The 19,761-nt window shown below is 41.3% G+C and overlaps 1 protein-coding gene across 7 annotated transcripts in view; it reads left to right on the top strand.

Annotated features, from left to right (window-relative positions):
* The window catches only part of LOC132866322 (nuclear factor 1 X-type-like), a 213,797-nt gene that overhangs the window by 36,727 nt on the left and 157,309 nt on the right, over positions 1-19,761 (top strand). The window contains exon 1 of one of the 7 annotated variants that reach the window (XM_060899039.1): positions 5,822-5,945. The exons of the other annotated variants lie outside the window; for them this stretch is intronic. Within the exon in view, the coding sequence (XP_060755022.1) occupies positions 5,898-5,945 (48 nt within the window). The 5' untranslated portion in view covers positions 5,822-5,897. Of the gene's footprint in view, positions 1-5,821; positions 5,946-19,761 lie in introns of those variants that run through there. 7 annotated transcript variants of the gene reach the window in all.

Genomic DNA, 19,761 nt, shown 5'->3' with positions numbered 1-19,761 from the left:
CGCCTGCCGTGGACCAAACAAACTAAATTCAACACGGCTAAAAACCGAATAGGCTGATAAGTATAATATTTAATTGCAATTAGTTGCCAATACGAGTCACGATATAAGGTTACTAAAACCAAAAACGTAATTGAATAACACGTTAATTAAGAAATAAAGCAAGTTTAAAACTGACTTCAGTTCTCCTTTAAGTAAATTTGAGTAGAAGTTATATGCACCCTTGGTACCCCTACCTTCATGCCAGAAAGAACAAAAATCAGTGAAGAGTTGAGAGAGAAGAAGCGATTTGTGTGGAAACTGCTCGTTAGGGATTGATTAATTACTCCATATCTAAATTATTAATTGTGATTATGCAAATTTGGGTAGAAGCTATATATGCACCCCAGACAGACCGACCTTGCTGCCAGAAAGAACAAAAATCAGTGAAGAACTGATTTTCGTGAAATGTGGACGACGCCGGATGACACACGAGGGCATAAACTCATCACCTATCGGCTGGATGACCTAATAATCAGTGAACGCTGTTGGATTGGTTCTTCTGATCTCAAGCTGTTTTCAGCACAGGGGGTACAAGTATACAGCGTCAAATAGTCATATTAGGTGAAGCCGAGAGCCAGTGGAACGGCGCAATAATGACACTGATTAATGTCTAAACTGTATCGCGCTGTCGTATCGCGCCATTCCGTTGGTTCTCGTTATGGTTCTAGCCAATCAGCACTGAGCTCATGTGTTATAACAAATCGCGCCAGTGTTTGTAAAAACCAAATACACTCTGGTGATCGCAAGCAATGAAATTGCCGAAGAACAAAAAGATTTGCTCTGACAACAAGTTCAAGGCGACATCAACCAAGAATCAAAGCACTGACGTGAGGTGAGAATCAGCATTTTGTGAAGAACATCAGTCCGATTTCTCGATCAATTTTCTTCAAATATGGCACTCAGAATGCAGGAGAATGCACCATTTTGCACCATTGCCCCCCCCCCCCCCCCCCCCAAAAAAAAAATTTTCTGAACCCCCCTAGAAGGGCGCGACTGCATCATGCAATCTGATCAATCACTTTTCATTCTCTGGGTGTTGGCATGTATGTTTGTTGTTGTTGCTGCTGCTGCAATTTCGCTCCAAAATGCTGCCTGAATATAAAGTTGTAAAGTTCATTCAGGTCTGTAACAGTCAATGTCCCGAGGTATCAAATGATGTTATTACAACCTGCAAAATTAGACGCTGCAAACGCTAGCCAGCATTAGCACAACCAATCTATTTAAAAGCACGTTTGGTTGTGGAGGTGGAAGGAAACTGGAGAACCCGGATGAAACCCACTTGAGTACATTGAGGACACGTGAAAGGGTGCTCAGGCAGAATCATAGCAATGTTGTGAATGACTTTAGGCTTTACGTTACAAGCTGCAGCTTTAAAAAAAAAATCAGCTAGAAATCCTTCCAGTCGTAAGTGCGAACAGGAATGGCTTTTATTTTATTTTACTTTTAATTCTCTTAGAAGTTGTGTGTGTCTAGGGAGGGGCTTCAGAAAAACCTATTCTGTGTGTTTTAAAATTTGACTGGAACAAGAAAGGATAAGAAAAATCGAGGAGGAGACATCCGTGTACTTATGTACTTGTGGACTTGCTACATATTGAGGACCGGAATTGTTTTTTTCCCAACAAAGTGAGGACATTTTTGGGAAGTGAGGACATTTCGGCTGGTCCTCACTTCTTCAAAGGGTTGCTTGAGGGTTAAGACTTTTTTAGGGTTTTAGGGTTCAAGTTCAGGTTAGAATGGGGTTTAGTTTCAGATTAAGGTAAGGGGTGGGGTTAGGGACTTAGTAGTGATGGTTAAAGCCTAGGTCACAACCGGACGTACGATTTTTTGGCCGTGCGATTTTTGGCGTTTCCCAAATCGCTGCGTTTTTTTTTTTTTTTGTTCATGGAGAAAGACGCACGTTGGCCGTAAGTTTGTCTTGCAACCTGAAAAAAATGTAAGCACCCATAGAGTTTGTTTGACATGACAAAGAACCTCTGCGGCCGGTCTGCGGCCAGTCTACGGCTCGAAAATCAGCACGTCACACGCGCGCCCTCCGTGCGTTTCACGCGTGCCTCCATACGTTTCTTGCGTTTTTTTGCATGTAGACCGGCCGTAGGAGCATGTACGGCCGGTTGTGACCGAGGCTTAAGATTAGAGTAAGGGGTTAGGAAATGGATTATGAGGGTACTTCAAAAAGTTCTCGGCCTCACCCAGAAATTGTCACAGGACAAAGATTGTTCTTGTATAATTTTTCAGCATAGTAGTCTCCTTTAAGTTCAATGCACTTGGTTCACTGATTGGTGGCACGGTGGTGTAGTGGTTAGCACTGGTGCCTCATAGCAAGAAGGTTCTGGGTTTGAGCCCAGTGGCCAATGAGGGCCTTTCTGTGTGGAGTTTGCATGTTCTCCCAGTGTCTGCATGGGTTTCCTCTGGGTCGACGACGTGAAAGTCCTTCCCACGCTGCATAGGGTGACACTGATTGGGAAACAGAAATTGTGGGACGTTTCAGTTTGGGAAGCCACATTTGGCTGCTTCTGTTCCTGCCCCCTGTGCTGTGTGGATGGGCATATTGTTGTGGAGGAACAGTACGTCAGCTTGAAGCTATCTTTCCTCTCTTTTTTCATTCTTGGGTTTCAGTCATGTGACTTTTCTTAGTGATTTCACTTCCGGTAAAACAGCTGGTGGTCGAGCAAACCAAAACGGCTGCCATAGTGCAAACAACTAGCGATAACTTATCAGAGTACGCTCGTAATCTAGAAGCCACTGCTGGCTTTAGATATATTCAGAAGGTTGCTATGTGCAATGGAATCGACCCCTACAGTCTGGGAAAGAAGGATTTGTCATACGATCTCGAAAACTACCCTTCAGTCGAGTTCCCCGACATCTCGAACTATCTGGTGTTGCAGACGTCCTTCTACACCACAAAACACGTGGAAGAGTACGGAGGCTTACAACTTTTTTGTATGTGGCTGGGTAAAGGACCTCGGGATCAAGTCACTGCCCAATGAATCCTGTATTGTTTTTGCCCGTGTAAGTGTGTGGTTTTTTTAAGCTTTTCGTTCGTGTCTTTACAACGAAGCGCTGCAAGTTGAAGTGCAAACAAACAACAGTTGGCTTGATTCTCACTTGTGTTGGCTCTTATCTCTCAGATAAATCATTCACAAAGATCATCAGAAACCCCTTTAAAGACCTGGATCTTAGTTAAACAAGACGGAGAAGTGATCACGGCGCATTGTAACTGTACGGCTGGGAAAGAATTTTGTCGCGACCTTCATGCATATGAACTTTATTATTCGTGGTTGTTTTGATTGCGTCCACTTGCAGAAAGACTTGTTGAAAAGACCACTAGGACACCCTGTTAAAGAAAGCGAGACACACATTGTTTTCAGTATGGCGGCCTTCGAGTGAGGCATCAACAAAGAAACAGCTGGGGACTTTAGCGCTTCGTGACAAAAAAGTACCATAAAATAATGACACATAGCAAGAAAAGTACTTGGAAAACACTAAGGCCAGAGCTGAGAGAAAAATACAAACCTTTCACCAAGTGATCACTGCAAACTCGAGCATGCTTCGACTCGGCTTGCTTCGGTTTCACTGAGAGGTTCAAAAGCCACCTTTCTCGACGTCTTTTTGTGAAATCCTGTGTTCGTTCACCTTTTTTTAATTAGTTCACGTGGAACCCTGAAGAAACTTATCAGTTTCATGGTTTGATTAAATCGAACAATGCAAGCATAAGGCATTTTTCATGCGACCAGTGAACCTTCTCCGTACAAACTCTTTGTCGACTGAGCTTTGGTAGCCCACCAGCTAAAGTTTTGAATAACTACTGAGGCGGACGTGATATGACGTCATGCGAAACCCAAGAATCGAGAGGGCCAGATGGTGCAGCATGCAGTCGACTCCTGACAAACCGTCCTGTGTGTATAGGTCCAGTTTTGTTCAGAAGTCCATCCTGTCAGTTGTGTAATATAACATCTTTACAACAAAATATACATCGATATCAACTCCACATTTCCAGCTCCACCTTTCTCGACGTCTTTTTGTGAAATCCTGTGTCCGTTCAGCCTTTTTTATTAGTTCACGCAGAACCCTGAAGAAACGTATCCGTTTCACGGTTTGATCGATTCGACCAACCTAAAACAATGCAGGCATAAGGCAATTTTCATGCGACCAGTGAACCTTCTCCATACAAACTCTTTGTCGACAGAGCTTCGGTAGACCACCAGGTAAAGTTTTGAATAACTAATGAGGCGGATGTGATGTGATGTCACGCGAAACCCAAGAATCGAGAGGGCCAGATGGTACAGCGTGCAGTCGACTCCTGACAAACTGTCCTGTGTGTGTAGGTCCAGTTTTGTTAAGAAGTCCATCCTGTCAGTTGTGTAATATAACATCTTTACAACAAAATATACATCGATATCAACTCCACATTTCCAGCTCCACCTTTCTCGACGTCTTTTTGTGAAATCCTGTGTTCGTTCAGCCTTTTTTATTAGTTCACGCAGAACCCTGAAGAAACTTATCCGTTTCACAGTTTGATCAAATCGAACAACGCAAGCGTAAGGCATTTTTCATGCGACCAGTTAACCTTCTCCATACAAACTCTTTGTCGACTGAGCTTTGGTAGACCACCAGCTAAAGTTTTGAATAACTACTGAGGCGGACGTGACGTGACGTGATGTCACGCGAAACCCAAGAATCGAGAGGGCCAGATGGTACAGCGTGCAGTCGACTCCTGACAAACCGTCCTGTGTGTATAGGTCCAGTTTTGTTCAGAAGTCCATCCTGTCAGTTGTGTAATATAACATCTTTACAACAAAATATACATCGATATCAACTCCACATTTCCAGCTCCACCTTTCTCGACGTCTTTTTGTGAAATCCTGTGTCCGTTCAGCCTTTTTTATTAGTTCACGCAGAACCCTGAAGAAATGTATCCGTTTCACGGTTTGATCAAATCGAACAACGCAAGCGTAAGGCATTTTTCATGCGACCAGTGAACCTTCTTCGTACAAACGCTTTGTTGACTGAGCTTCGGTTGACCACCAGCTAAAGTTTTGAACAACTAATGAGGCGGACGTGACGTGACGTGACGTCACGCGAAACCCAAGAATCGAGAGGGCCAGATGGTGCAGCATGCAGTCGACTCCTGACAAACCGTCCTGTGTGTGTAGGTCCAGTTTTGTTCAGAAGTCCATCCTGTCAGTTGTGTAATATAACATCTTTACAACAAAATATACATCGATATCAACTCCACATTTCCAGCTCCACCTTTCTCGACGTCTTTTTGTGAAATCCTGTGTCCGTTCAGCCTTTTTTATTAGTTCAACGCAAAACCCTGAAGAAATTTATCCGTTTCACAGTTTGATCAAATCGAACAATGCAAGCGTAAGGCATTTTTCATGCGACCAGTGAACCTTCTTCGTACAAACGCTTTGTCGAATGAGCTTCGGTTGACCACCAGCTAAAGTTTTGAACAACTAATGAGGCGGACGTGAAACCCAGGAATTCATTGCTTCCTTCAGTTGAGTTTTTGTGGACAGTGGTGTCTCAGGCTTTATAGTATAACAGTTACGCCCTTTGTTTCTGGGGTGAGGCCCAGAACTTTTTGAAATACCCTCGTACAGTATGTCAGTGAGTCCCCACAAAGACAGAAGTACAAAAGTGTGTGTGTGTGTGTGTGCTCGTGCAGTTCTTCTTCTTTGCCAGAAGTTTGAGCTTTCACTTTCTGGTTCCTAGGCGGGGTTTGTTGGAGGAGTGGGGAGGAGGAGGAGGAGGAGGAGGAGTGGGGAGGAGGAGGGGGGCGGGGCACGAGCGCGAGTTATTGCTATGCGACCCGACACTGCGAACTTCCATTCAGCTCTGTAAACGCTCCTCCAATGTTTAATTCCGAAGTAGCAATGTACTCTCCGTACTGCCTGACACAGGTAATGCAAGACAATCCTCCTAATCCTCATAATCATCTGCATCATTACTAGGCTGTAGAGATGGAAGTTTTGCTTTGCGCATGTGCACTGTGATTTTTTTTTTTTTTTTGAATTGCATTGTTGCAACTTTTGCTGTTGGTTGAAATGTTTAAATAGGGTGGCGCGCGCTGTGTGTGTGTGTGTGTGTGTGTGTGTGTGTTTGGGGGTGGCAGTGGTGCTGGTGCTGGTGTTCCATTTTGCTCTCTGCTTTTTCCTTTTTGCTCTTCCGCGCTCCCTCCCTCCCTCCCTCCCGTGCGCGCGCGCTCTCCCGGTTCAACTACCCCCCCCCCCCCCCCTTTTTTTTTTTCCCCGAGCGTGGCATCTTTCCAGCGCGCGGATCTGCGTCGTCTCTGTGCACATGGGCTCTCGGAGAAAATGGCGCACGGAAGAAAAAAAAATTAACAAAAAAATTATTAAAAAAAAAAAAAAAACACCCACACCCACACACCCTGCAGACTCCAGCGCGTGCGGGCTTATTAGATATTACGTGAAAAATACTCAGACATTCCGCTCGCGCGCCTCCAGTTTCGACGTGCTCGTGCCGTATTCGGGCCGCCGCCGCCTCGCGCGCGCTTCATATAAACACCGGCTGGGTTTTTATTGTGCATTCGCATTTTTTCATTTCTCTCTCTCTCTCTCTCTCTCTCTCTCTCTGGAATTCTTCAGCGCTGAAGTTTTTTGTTGTTTGTTTTTATTTCCGTCTGAAGGTTTTAATCAGCCCTGAGCTGACTGACAGAATGAACAGCTGTCAGCATGCACTGTGTGTGTGTGTGTGTGTGTGTGCGTGTGTGTGTTCCCCCCCCCCAGTTTTTTTTTTTTTTTTACACCCTGCTTATCACAGCAGATAAGGCAAACTGCAGAACAGTCCAACGGCTTCAACTCATCTGAACTCTTTATTTTAATGCAAGCAGACACTCAGACAGCGCACCTGCATGATCCTTACAACATGCAGCTGTTGTTGTTGTTGTTGTTGTTGTTGTTGATACTTTTTGCATCAGGACTGTTTATGCGCATTATTTTTTTTGTTGTTGTTGGTCATTTGAAGAGTCTGCGTGTGATTTAGGGACAGTCCGTGTGAAATGTTGCATCTCAAACACGTGCAGTGCAAATCAAGGGGAAAAAAAGTGGCAAATGTTTCTCAGGACATTTGAGAAAAAAACAAAAACAAAACCCTTTATGTATGTATGTATGTATGTATGTATGTATGTATGTATGTATGTATGTATGTATGTATGGTTTTTGTGTGGTGTGTGTATCAGTTACACAGGGTGTGTATTAGAAAATGTGTTGATCAGTTAAACTTGCAAATGCTTGTATTTATTTATTTATTTATTGAAATCCCAAACCAAAGCTTTTTTTAATTTTATTTTATTTTAATTTTTTTTTACTTCACTAAGTTGTTCAGAATTGATCACAATTAATTGATGACCGTCATTAAGGACCTGCAGTTTCGTTTTGTTTGGGGATGTTTTTGAAAGTGCAGCATGCAGCAGACTCGTATCTCGGATCTTACACTTGCGCGCGCACGCACACACACACACACACACACACACACACACACACACACACACACACACACACGCGCGCGCACACACACACACGCACATATAATAGGGAACGCTTTTGAAATTCATCAGAGAATTTAAAAATAAAAATAAAAACAAATCAGTTTCCAGTGCTAAATATTTGGCAGCTTTTTATTTTATATATCTATATATTTGTTGTTATTCCCAAATTATTTTTTTGCTTTAATCTCTGTTATATCTAGATGATGATGATGATGATGTGTGGATGAAGATGTCATTTGTAAAGGCTAATAGGGAACTGTACAGACGTCATAAAGGCAAATATATTTGCATGGAGTTGAATTAGTTTGAACGATTACATTTTCTGAAGTGCGTTCTCTCTCTCTCTCTCTCTCTCTCTCTCTCTCTCTCATATTTATTTAAATGTAATGCAGGTTTAAATGCGGCCTAGTCCTAAATTTTGGCTCAAAAAAGCGAAATAGGATCCATCTATATTATTATTATTATTATTATTATTATTATTATTATAAAAATAACGACTAAGCTCGAGGCTGTGTGTGTGTGTGTATGTGTGTGTGAGAGAGAGAGAGAGAGAGAGCGGCGCTCCGTCTGCGCGGAAGAGCTCGCCATTTATTTATTTATTAATTTATTTATTTAACTCCGACTTTGCTCTTTTGCTCTCCAGATCAAAAAGTTTATCTCGTGTCAGGTCTTTGCATGAATCTTGCTTCTCAGCAAGGCCTCAGCCTCGACATTTCTCTAGAGCTAATGCTATTTTTATTTGTAAATCAGGTTATTATTTATTTTAAACACAGGTTCTGTATTTTTCTGACACGCCCTTTCCTTCATTATTATTTTTATTATTCATTCATTTCATAGAGTTTTGTCTTGGCCTGAGGTTCTTGGCAACTTTTTTTTTTCCTGCAGGCCTGTATGGTGGAGGCTACAGGTCACTGAGATTTTGCATGATTATTAATATTTATTATGAATAGTAGAGTGTGTGGTTTGTTTGGTGTTGAATTGCATTTCTTATTTTGAAAAATAAAATAAATGATATGATGTGATCTATGATGATATGATGTTGACTGAATCATCAAAGTGTATTGACTGGAAACTTTCTTCCCCTCCGAAGTGCGGCTGCAGTGAATGCTGTGCATTTAGAGAGGTGTTTGTGAAGAAGCCGTGGTTTGTCGAACAGACGCGCACTTCTGCTCAACTGTTTGCTCGTGGTTTGTGCTCGCTGGCCCATCGGGTTCTCGTGAGCGCAGCTGATGGATTACACACACACACACACACACACACACACCTCACTACCGTGGCCCAGGGTGCTCGGCTAATCAGTGTAATTAGCCTTCTGCTCAGCACATTGCCCGTCCTGTAAATATTCAAACAGAATCAACGGCAGCACATGTGAAGCGCACGAGCTTACCGAGCCAGATCAAGCGTCGGCTCCGGCGCGCGCGCGCAGCAAAATAAACCGCGACGGAAAGATGGATGTCTTTAAGCGCGGATAAATAATTAAACCCGCTCATATATACAGCGTGTAGTCTATCTATCTATCTATCTATCTATCTATCTATCTATCTATCTATCTATCTATCTATCTATCTATCTATCTATCTATCTATCTATCTATCTATCTATCTATCACGCCGCACTAAAGACACCAGCACCCGAAGGCTTGCTGTGCTGCAGAACCTTTGCCTCATAGTTTTCCATTCAATTAAAATTAATTAGCGAGCGCGCACACGCGTCACGCGCGCGCCCGCTGTGTTCTGTGTAAAGGCGCATTCTTGCATGCAGGAGCGCGCGCTTACGGTACCAGCAGCCTTCGAGACTCACTTGTTAGTATGCAAGTGCACAGGCTCGGAGTTTGGGATTTGGAGCACAGCCAGAGTCTCGGACGGAGTTCGGCTTTTTTTTTTAACTTAAATGAATGCCGTCTTTGTGTTCGGTGGCCGCGGCGCGGATCGCAGGTTTTGGCTCAGCTCACTTCAGGCCACGTTTACTCAGAGAGAGAGAGAGAGAGAGAGAGAGAGAGAGAGCTCGGCGGTTTGCAGCAGAGTCCTGAGAGCTGTGAGACACCTGACCTCCATGAACAAGTCTTTGGGTGAAACTGGATCAAATATGATCTAATGTTCAAAAGTGCGCTGCGGCATGCGTTCGCTTCTCAAACTCGAGTGATCAGTACAGACTCAGTGTGATGCTCGAGTCAGCATTAAACTGGGACCTGCGTGCTGTACTGGGGAAGAAGCAACGAGCCAATGGTGAATAGTGATTGGTCAATGGAAACCGTTTTGAACCGTGATTAGTCAATATGAACAGTGGTGATTAGTGGTTAGTTGATGAGAACAGCGATGAACAGTGATCGGCCTATAGGAACAATTTGAACCGTGATCAGTCAATAGGAACAGTGGTGATCAGTGAATGGTCAACGGGAATAGTGGCGATTAGCGATTGAACGATGAGAACACTGGTGATTAGTTGATCGGAACAACAATGAACAGTGATTGGTCCACAGGACCAATTCTGAACTGTGATTAGTCAGTGGGAACATTGGTGATCTGTGAATGGTCAGCTGGAATTGTGGGGATTAGTGATTGGTTGATGGGAACGGCGATGAACAGTGATTGGTCTATGGGACCAATTTTGAACCATGATTAGTCAATGGGAACCGTGGTGATCAATGAATGGTCAACGGAAATAGTGGTGATTAGCAATTGATCGATGAGAACAATGGTGATTAGTGATTGGTAGATGGGAACAGCAGTGAGCAGTGATTGGTCCATGGCACCGATTCTGAACCATGATTAGTCAACGGGAACAGTGGTGATCAGTGAATGGTCAATGGTAATAGTGGCTATTATCGATTGATCGATGAGAACAGTGGTGATTAGTGATTGGTTGATGGGTACAGTGATGAGCAGTGATTGGTCCATGGGACCAATTCTGAACCGTGATTAGTCAGCGGGAAGAGTGGTGATCGGCGAATGGTCAACAAGAGTATTGGTGATTGGTTATTGGTAAACAGGAGCAGTTGTGTTATGTGGCTGGTTGACAGGAAATGTGGTGAACGGTGATTAGTCAGTGGAAACAATGGTGATCAGTAAATGGTCAATGGGAATAGTGGCAATTAGTGATTGGCCAATGAGAACAGTTGTGATCTGTGGTTGGTTGACAGGAATTGTGATGATTAGTGATTAGGCAACGTGATCAGTGGTGATCAGTTAATGGTCTATATAAACAGTGGTGATTAGTGATTGGTAATGAAAACAGTTGTGATTTGTGGTTGGTTTACAGGAATAATGGTGATTAATGATTGGTTGATCAGAACCATAGCGATAAGTGATTGGTCGATGGGAACAGTGGTGAGCAGTGATTGGTCCATGGGATTATTTTTGAACTGTGATTAGTCAATGGGAACATCGGTTATCAGTGAATTATAAATAGCAGTAGTGGTGATTAGTTGTTTGACAGGGATATTGGTGATTGGAATAGTGATCAGTAAGTTGAGTGATGTGAGTTGGAGAACCGTATTAAGTGCAAGACACTTTCTAAAGTTTGCTCAGAAAGTCACTCAATTTATTGCTCAGCTCTTTTTTTAATTAAATTCACTAAAGGGATCTAAAACTTTGCTAACTCTAGTGACAAAGTCTCTAATTGGCAATATTGGTTGAGACAGAAGTTCCAAACACTAACTCCGCCCCAACTTTAATCTGATGTAATTTTTCCTGCAATTTCATTCATGTTGATTCATTACAAACGTCCACATTACACTATTTCAGGATTCATGCATAAGCATAACTGTAACTGGATCTTACAACTTTACTAACTTACTAACTTTATAGGGAATGAGATTAAAACTGTGTGTAATGTAAAGAATAGTGCATGTGTAGTAGAAAGTGATCTAGTTAACATTGTCGGGCTGATAAAGTCAACCTGATCTCATGGGAAAATACATCAGGTTTTAAAAAAAAAGGACAAAAATAGTGTGTGGAGTTTATTTTATTTCATATGAGTGAATTTGTAGGATACGTTACAAACACTAGCCACGCCCCTAACCCTAATTTAACCTTTATATAGGCTATTTATTTTAAAAAATACCACCACCTCCGGTGTAGTGGTTAGCGCTGTCGCCTCACAGCAAGAAGGTCCGGGTTCGAGCCCCGTGGCCGGCGAGGGCCTTTCTGTGTGGAGTTTGCATGTTCTCCCCGTGTCCGCGTGGGTTTCCTCCGGGTGCTCCGGTTTCCCCCACAGTCCAAAGACATGCAGGTTAGGTTAACTGGTGACTCTAAATTGACCGTGAGTGTGAATGGTTGTCTGTGTCTATGTGTCAGCCCTGTGATGACCTGGCGACTTGTCCAGGGTGTACCCCGTCTTTCGCCCGTAGTCAGCTGGGATAGGCTCCAGCTTGCCTGTGATCCTGTAGAACAGGATAAAGCGGCTAGAGATAATGAGATGAGAATGAGAGACCACCACCTCCTAATAGCTAGTTAATAGCATTGCTAGCAATGCGGCTTCTGGTGTATTTTCATAGGTGGCTTAAGCCAATATCTCACTGGGCTGCGACAGCCTGCGACTAGTTGGAGACAACAATTGTGATAAAATATGCGAATTAGCGACAATTTTCACTTGGAATCACACTGAATTGATATTCGCATATTTTACTGCAATTGTTGTGTCTCCAACTAGTCGCAGGCTGTCGCAGCCCAGTGAGATATTGGCTCACACTTCCTGTCTCAACTCGCACTTCCTGTCTCACGGAAACTGACTTGAGAAGGGTTCGTGATGGCTTTGCGACACCAGTGATGCATTTGCGGCTATTTTGAGAGAAATTTTGTCGCACGAATTTTTTGAACATGTTCAAAATTTCAGCGACGAAGGAGCGACACTTTGCAACTCATGCGAGGAAATTGAGAAGCCCCGCGAATATTTCAAGACACTTTTGAAACTCTCTCGCGGATGACATTCGCAATTTGTCGCAAACTGTCGCAGCCCAATGAGATACTACCCTTAGCGAAACACGATATGGTCTCAATTGTCAACATGAGGAGAATCTTGCGTGAATATTTGACATCGTAAGATATTTTCATGCCGTAAGACTAGGCTCGGTGCTAGCTAGTGTTTTCTGCGCAAGTTACTTTTCATTTGAATGTACAGTTAGATAATTATGACTGTTTGTTTGTTTTTATATGGAGCAGGTAAACCATCTTCCTGGGGAGTCATATTGGGTCTACAGTGCCCCCCACTTTTTTTTTTTCAAGCCGGTATCTTTTTTTGTGATGCATGATGGGACAGATTGCTAGTTTTTCCACACTTTTTTTTGTTTATTAAAATATAGTACATAAAGCATATGCATAAAAATGACAATGCGTAGGACCTAAGATTTAAACTGTATCTTTTAAAAGTAAAAATGTGAAAATAAATAAATAAATAAATAAATAAATAAATAAGGTTAAATACAACGGGTAAATTTTGGTTCTAACAATGGTGCAGGTCTGCGCTAAATATACATATTTAATTCTTTATTTATTACATTTTGTGCGGGAAGTGATATATTTGTGTGAAAACAAAAATGTCAGACAGCAAGGAGAAAACAATATACAAATTTTTTCATAGTTTTTTTTTCCTTTAAATAAAAGTAAGGTCACATACAAATATTGATATGGTTGATAAGACACACACACAAGCCATGGAATGCTAATAAAAAGCAACTACAGGACATTTTTACATTCAGTAAAAGTGGTAGTCCTTCTACATAAAACATCATCTCATGCGCTTGATATAATCCGAGTGTTTTACACAAGACAGTTATGTTCTTGCTGTTGCACGTGCGTCCGGGCTTATTAGGTGTTTGAGCAGGAAAAGTACCACTTTGTTTAATTTTAGACATTTAAACTGCAGCGGAAAGAAGGAAAACGCAAAAATTGCTAGTGTGTGTATATCATGCTCGGCTTCAGGATTCAGTAGGTCAGCGTCTCACACTCCTCTGATCTCCTCTGGCCCCAAACCGCACGCTGGAATAATCCTTCCAAACCATCATCCGAACCAAATATGTGTTCGAGGCCAAAGAGATTCCGAAGAGATTTTGAGAAACTTTATGACTTTATTTTTACTGCTATGAAAAAAAAGAAAAGATTTTCATCAAGAACTTGGTTGTTGTAATTACTGTCAGCCTATGTAAGTGTATTTCTGATTAATAAAAGGAAAATAACCAGGAGATTTCATTTGTAAATATGTTTAATCATTTTTTAGAGAATATAATAAACACGGGGAAAAACACACAAGGGTAAACACCAAATTCACAAAATATAGAACATGTAAAAATGAATCTTGTCCATACTTGCAAAAAAAAAAAAAAGCATACTACATTACATAATATACAGTACTGTGCAAAAGTCATGACACCCTGGGGTTTTTTTCATACAAACTTTGTTATAGATTTCTTTTTGATGATTTCTACATTGAGTTAAAACATTACAAAAACATTTTAGAGTTCCAAACGTTCGTTATTTTTCCAGCAGAAAATTAAATGTTGCAGGAAAAAAAGTATGTAATATGTCTGAGCAGCATATTACAAAAGAAGAGAGCACTTTTCAGATTAAAAAAGAAAACATAATGAAGGCTACTGGAAAATTTTAGCTGCAAAATGAAGAAGCGAGTGTGACGGTCAAAGTGTCCAGAAGAACTGTGGCTGGTTCTGTAAGACGCTCAGTAAAACCTACAGCTCATTCTCTTTTAAAACTGCACTCACTGGACCTCAGACTACTATTTTTGTTTTTTTTTAAAGCAAAGGGTTGTCTCATACCAAATATTGACTTTGTGAAATTGATTTATTATGGCTTACTGATTACTGTTTATAGTATTTTTTAAATGTTGAAACATTTAATTTCATTATTTTTCAGCCATTTTTGGTCGACAGCATTTCTTTCCGTGTGAGTCGAAGTTATCACTACAAAGTAAGATATTATCTGCTAAATGAAGAGCCTATAATAATAATATTAAATAGAAGCAACTGATTGTTTTCATTCAGAATGAGTAGCCACTCATTCCCAGGAGTAATTTGATCTCATACGTCATTACAATGCCCCGAGATTTAATTTAATCTTGAGTTTGTATTGATTTCCTCCTCTGATCACGCTCCGACTTTCTAATGTGCCGAACGCATGCGAAAATGCAAAGCTCAGGGAATTACAGTCATGCAATCGAATGCCCTGCCAAACCAGCGTTCGAATGCCTTATTGTTTAAATCACAGCTGCGCTCTCGTACGGTTCAGATGTTTCCGTGTGATGATTTCATTTCTCATTCATCATCAGATAAGCCTCTGTTGGCTCATTCAGGCTCCAACAGCAGACCCAAGACTGATGTGCTTGTCCTACAGGTTTCCTCAATGTCCGATCGTCCGAAAGTGATCCAAAATCTCAGAGCTGGTTGTGATAAAGAGACAAGATGGTTATATCCGTCATTATTCTACCTACCGTATCTTCAGTGGATATGAGCAGTCGTGCACTCTGATTGGCTAATCGGCTACTAGGATATCAGCTCATATACTATGAGTAGAGAAAAACAAAATGGCATGGCGTGGTGCTGAACCAACTGAGGACGAAATAAAAACTCGACTCGAAAACAAAACTACAAAAAATATCAAGTATTTAAGAAACAGAAATAGCTAAAAGGATACAGTTTTTTTCCCCCACAATATCTCCTGTTCCACACTCCAGCTCAGTCAGTGGCAGGAATGCACCTTTAAGTTGGTTTGCCAACCGCCAAAAAAAAAAAAAACTTAAAGAAGAAGAAAACACCCCAAATTAAAAAAGCAACAAACTATGAAATAAAAGTATTTGATGGTTTTATTTTTCAAGAATTATTATTATTATTATTATTATTATTATTATCGCATTTTTCACAATATGCTCCTGTCATTTCGCCAGTTTGTTTACATTCTAAGCGGAAATGATTTTGTCGGACATGTCGTATAAAGTTTTTATTTATCGAATTTGCAAAAAATAAAAATAAAAATGCTCTGTTTCTCAAAATCCAGTGAATGTGGAGAGAATAAAACAGTTATTCCACTCAATCCCATCGTACATGGTTTATAGCCGGTATCAGCTCATGTACGACTCGAGTTCGTGGAATAATTGTTAATTATACACTAACCGGCCACTTCGTTAGGAACACCCATACATCCACCTGCTGTTTTATGCAGTTCTCGAATCAGCCGATCCCTTGACAGCAGCACGATGCATCAAATCATGCAGATACAAATCAAGAGCTTCAGTTAAAGTTCACAATGTTCAAACATCAGAACGGGAAAAATTGCGATCTCACAGTGAAGTGTGACTTTCTTTCACTGTGGCATGGGTGTTGGTTTGAGTATTTCAGAAACTGCTGATCTCCTGGGGTTTTCACACACAACAGTCTGTTGAGTTTACACAGACAGAATGGTGCGAAAAACAAAAAACACTGAGTGAGAGAGTGACAGTTCTGTGGGTGGAAACAAGCGCCTTGTTGATCAGAGAGGTCAGAGGAAAATGGACAGATTCATGGTTCGAGCTGCCAAGAAGGATATAACAACTCGTATAATCACTCTTTACAACCGTGGTGAGCAGAAAAACGTCTCAGCATGCAGCAGCAGAAGAACACATTGGGTTCCAGTCCTGCAGCCAAGAACAGGGATCTTAGAATCAAGAACAAGTTCCTATTAAAGTGGCCGGTGAGTGTAGTTGTCATTGTAAACTCTTACAAACGTTTTTGAAGCAGCTAATGGAGCAATAAAATGAATACAATACACTTTTTACAAACTGAACATAATTGATCAGCCAGTATTGTGTTATTTTATGAATCTGTTTGAGATACAAATTAGCCAAATAATATCTTGAGCCAAGCATGTTAGGATTTAGGCTTTGTGTTTGCACAACTGTCCAGCCTCACAGAGAGCGAGAGAGTGAGAGTGAGTGAAGATCCATGTAAAGGCTGCTTTAATACAAAATCCAAGCAGTGTCGTTAATCAGACAGAACCGAAAACAGGAACACTCACGGTACAACAAGGCCAAACGACAGTCTAAAAAAAGGTAGCGGATCAGTGGAGAAGGAAGGCTCAGGGCTTTATATATGGAATGGTTGGCAAGACTTCGCAATAAGTCAAAGCTCCAGGTGTGTTTATGTACCGAGGAGTCAGGAAGTGAACAGAACAGCGTTGGCAAAGATCACGTTAGAACATTATTAATGACTTGTGCTGGTATTACAATTGGCTTTGTTTATTTATAAGCTACATTCGCCTTGGTAGCGCCACTGCAAAAGTAAAAGAAGAGAATTTTTGACACATATGGGGTCTGAAAAATTGTATCTTAAAGGAGTACACCACCCCCAGGTGAAATTGAGTCAGTCCCTGCAGTCCCTAGAGTTGGATGAGTGAGCCAAAGCGTTTTGTAGCCGACCCAGCCATTGCCCTGATCTAGAAACGCCCCGGTTAGCTTTAGCTTAGCGTAGTCGCTGTAATCCGGCGTGTCCAGCTAGCATGTCGTTGCAAAAGCGAATCAAATAACTCAAGAGTTTTTATAATTATTTCTCATGACCTGTACATTCACATCGAGTACACATATCAATGCAAATTAACACGAAGGGATTTACTAGACCAATTTATATCTGGAACTATTTTCAGCCACAGCACAGGCAAAGCACCGCTGCAGGCGCAAAGACACCACGCAGCACCACAACTTCCGTCAATACACCAGAGAACTTAGTAGTCACGCTGGTGTATTGACGGAAGTTGAGGGTTTTCGGGTGCTGCGTGGTGTCTTTGCGCCTGCAGCAGTGCATTGCCTGTGCTGTGGCCGAAAATAGTTCCATATATAAATTGGTCTAGTAAATCCCTTCGTGTTAATTTGCATTGATATGTGTACTCGATGTGAATGTACAGGTCATGAGAAATAATTATAAAAACTCTTGAGTTATTTGATTCGCTTTTGCAACGACATGCTAGCTGGACATGCCGGATTACAGCGACTACGCTAAGCTAAAGCTAACCGGGGCGTTTCTAGATCAGGGCAATGGCTGGGTCGGCTACAAAACGCTTTGGCTCACTCATCCAACTCTAGGGACTGCAGGGACTGACTCAATTTCACCTGGGGGTGGCGTACTCCTTTAATTAAGACAACTTCGGTGATGCATTTCAGAATAAAAGTTAGCGATATCATAAACTGACATTTCGACGTCACTGACATCGTCACCATCAGAGTAAAAGAAAGTGTTTAAGGTGATTAAGAGTCAGTTCAAGTGCATCTGCAGGCATCTGTACCAACGAACTGGAGAACACTGCCACTCAACCTTAAGACTGATTATGGCCTCCTGGACATTCCTGATTTGAGCGATTCATTTATTATTCTATGAAAATGCACTGGGAAGCTGGATTGTTTGATTTATGGAATGTTGTTCATCCGGGCAAAAATGCCAAAATTAAACATCCAATCTGATACCGTACATGCCAAGGTTTTTACTTGATGCACTCTCTTGGGACTTGAACCGACTCTTAATCACCTTAAACACTTCATTTAACTCTGATGATGATGTCCGTAACGTCGAAACGTCAGTTTATGATATCGCTAGCTGAAAAATTGTGTCACTATAAAACCAGAAGTTGTTATTTATCCGTGATTCATTATTTGTTGTGTATTTGACCAAAATCCAGATCACAGCACCATTACATTCATGGCATTTAGCAGACACTCTTATCCAGAGCGACATACAACATACCCAGAACAGCCTGGAGGGGCGGTTGGGGGTTAGGTGCCTTACTCAACGGCACTTCAGCCATTCCTGCTGGTCCAAAGAATCAAACTGGCAACCTTTTGGTCCCAAGGCTGCTTCTCTAACCATTAGGCTAACATGGCTTCCCGTGGCACCAGAATAATTTATGTGATTTGTGACAAGTCCATAAACGATAGCTCTTGCTGCAGAAAGATGTATTTGAAAGAATAAATGTTCCTTTTTTGATGCACTAAAGGACTAAAATCTAACGTGAAGTCAAGTTTCATAACCTGAGCTGAACAAGAAAGTAACAAACCCATGAACAGACCAAGGAGAGATTGCTGATTTTCCTAAAGGTGTCTGGAGAAATTAAGAATTGAGCCTTAGGAAGTTCCTATCCCTCCAGGTCTATGTGTCAGAGAATGTGTCATGTTAAACTTATGGGCTTCATCTCAAATTTCAAATCTCAAATGTCAAATCTCTTCTCAGGAATGACAACCCCAAGGAATAAGTCACTCAGGGGTGTGCTGTTAGAATAAACTAATCAGGGTGATGCGATTTTACCAACTCGAACTCAGTTATTTTCGAATACGGTATCAGCTCAGCCCAAAGGGTTGATTCCCTTTCTATACCAGCTGATTCCTCTATCTATACCACCAACGATTATAAATTTCAGTTCATTGAAGAAGGACATGGTGTACTTTTTATCCATTTAGAGTTACATTTAACAGTTATTCCACGAAATCGAGTCGTACATGAGCTGATACCGGCTATAAGCCATGTATGACGAGATTGAGTGAATAACTGTTTTATTTTATCCACATTCTCTGGATTTTGAGAAACAGAACATTTTTATTTTTATTTTTTGCAAATTCGATAAATAAAAACGTCCGACAAAATCATATTCGCTTAGAATGTAAACAAACCAGTGAAATGACAGGAGCAATTTGTGAAAAATGCTATAATAATAATAATTCTTGAAAAATAAAAAAGATACGTTCTTACCATCAAATACTTTTATTCCATATTTTGTTGCCCTTTTTTTTCTTGGTTTCTTCTTGTTCTTCTTTAGGGTTTTCTGGCGGTTGGCAAACCAACTTAAAAGTGCATTACTGCCACCGACTGGGCTGGAGTGTGGAACAGGAGATTTTTTTTGGGGGGGGGGAGGACATATATAATATTAGCTATTTCTGTTTCTTTTAAATATTTCATTATAAATTTTGGAATTTTGTTTTCGAGTAGAGTTTTTATTTCGTCCTCAGTTGGTTCAGCAACATGCTCCACCATTTTGTTTTTCTCTACTCACGGTATATGAGCTGATATCCTAGTAGCCAATCAGAGCATCCGATTGCTCATATCCAGTGAATGTGGATAGAATAATTAGTTGTTCCGTCTCTTGAAGTTGATAAGATAAAAAACAAACAAACTGCAAATTCTTCTGTCCTGAAGACTTCAATGTGGTGGAAAACCTACTGTTACACTGTTAAGTACTGACACTGGAGAC

This window comes from Neoarius graeffei, chromosome 18 (genome assembly GCF_027579695.1).
Source record: "Neoarius graeffei isolate fNeoGra1 chromosome 18, fNeoGra1.pri, whole genome shotgun sequence".
Classification (NCBI taxonomy): domain Eukaryota; kingdom Metazoa; phylum Chordata; class Actinopteri; order Siluriformes; family Ariidae; genus Neoarius; species Neoarius graeffei.
This window is presented reverse-complemented; position numbering and strand designations above follow the sequence as displayed.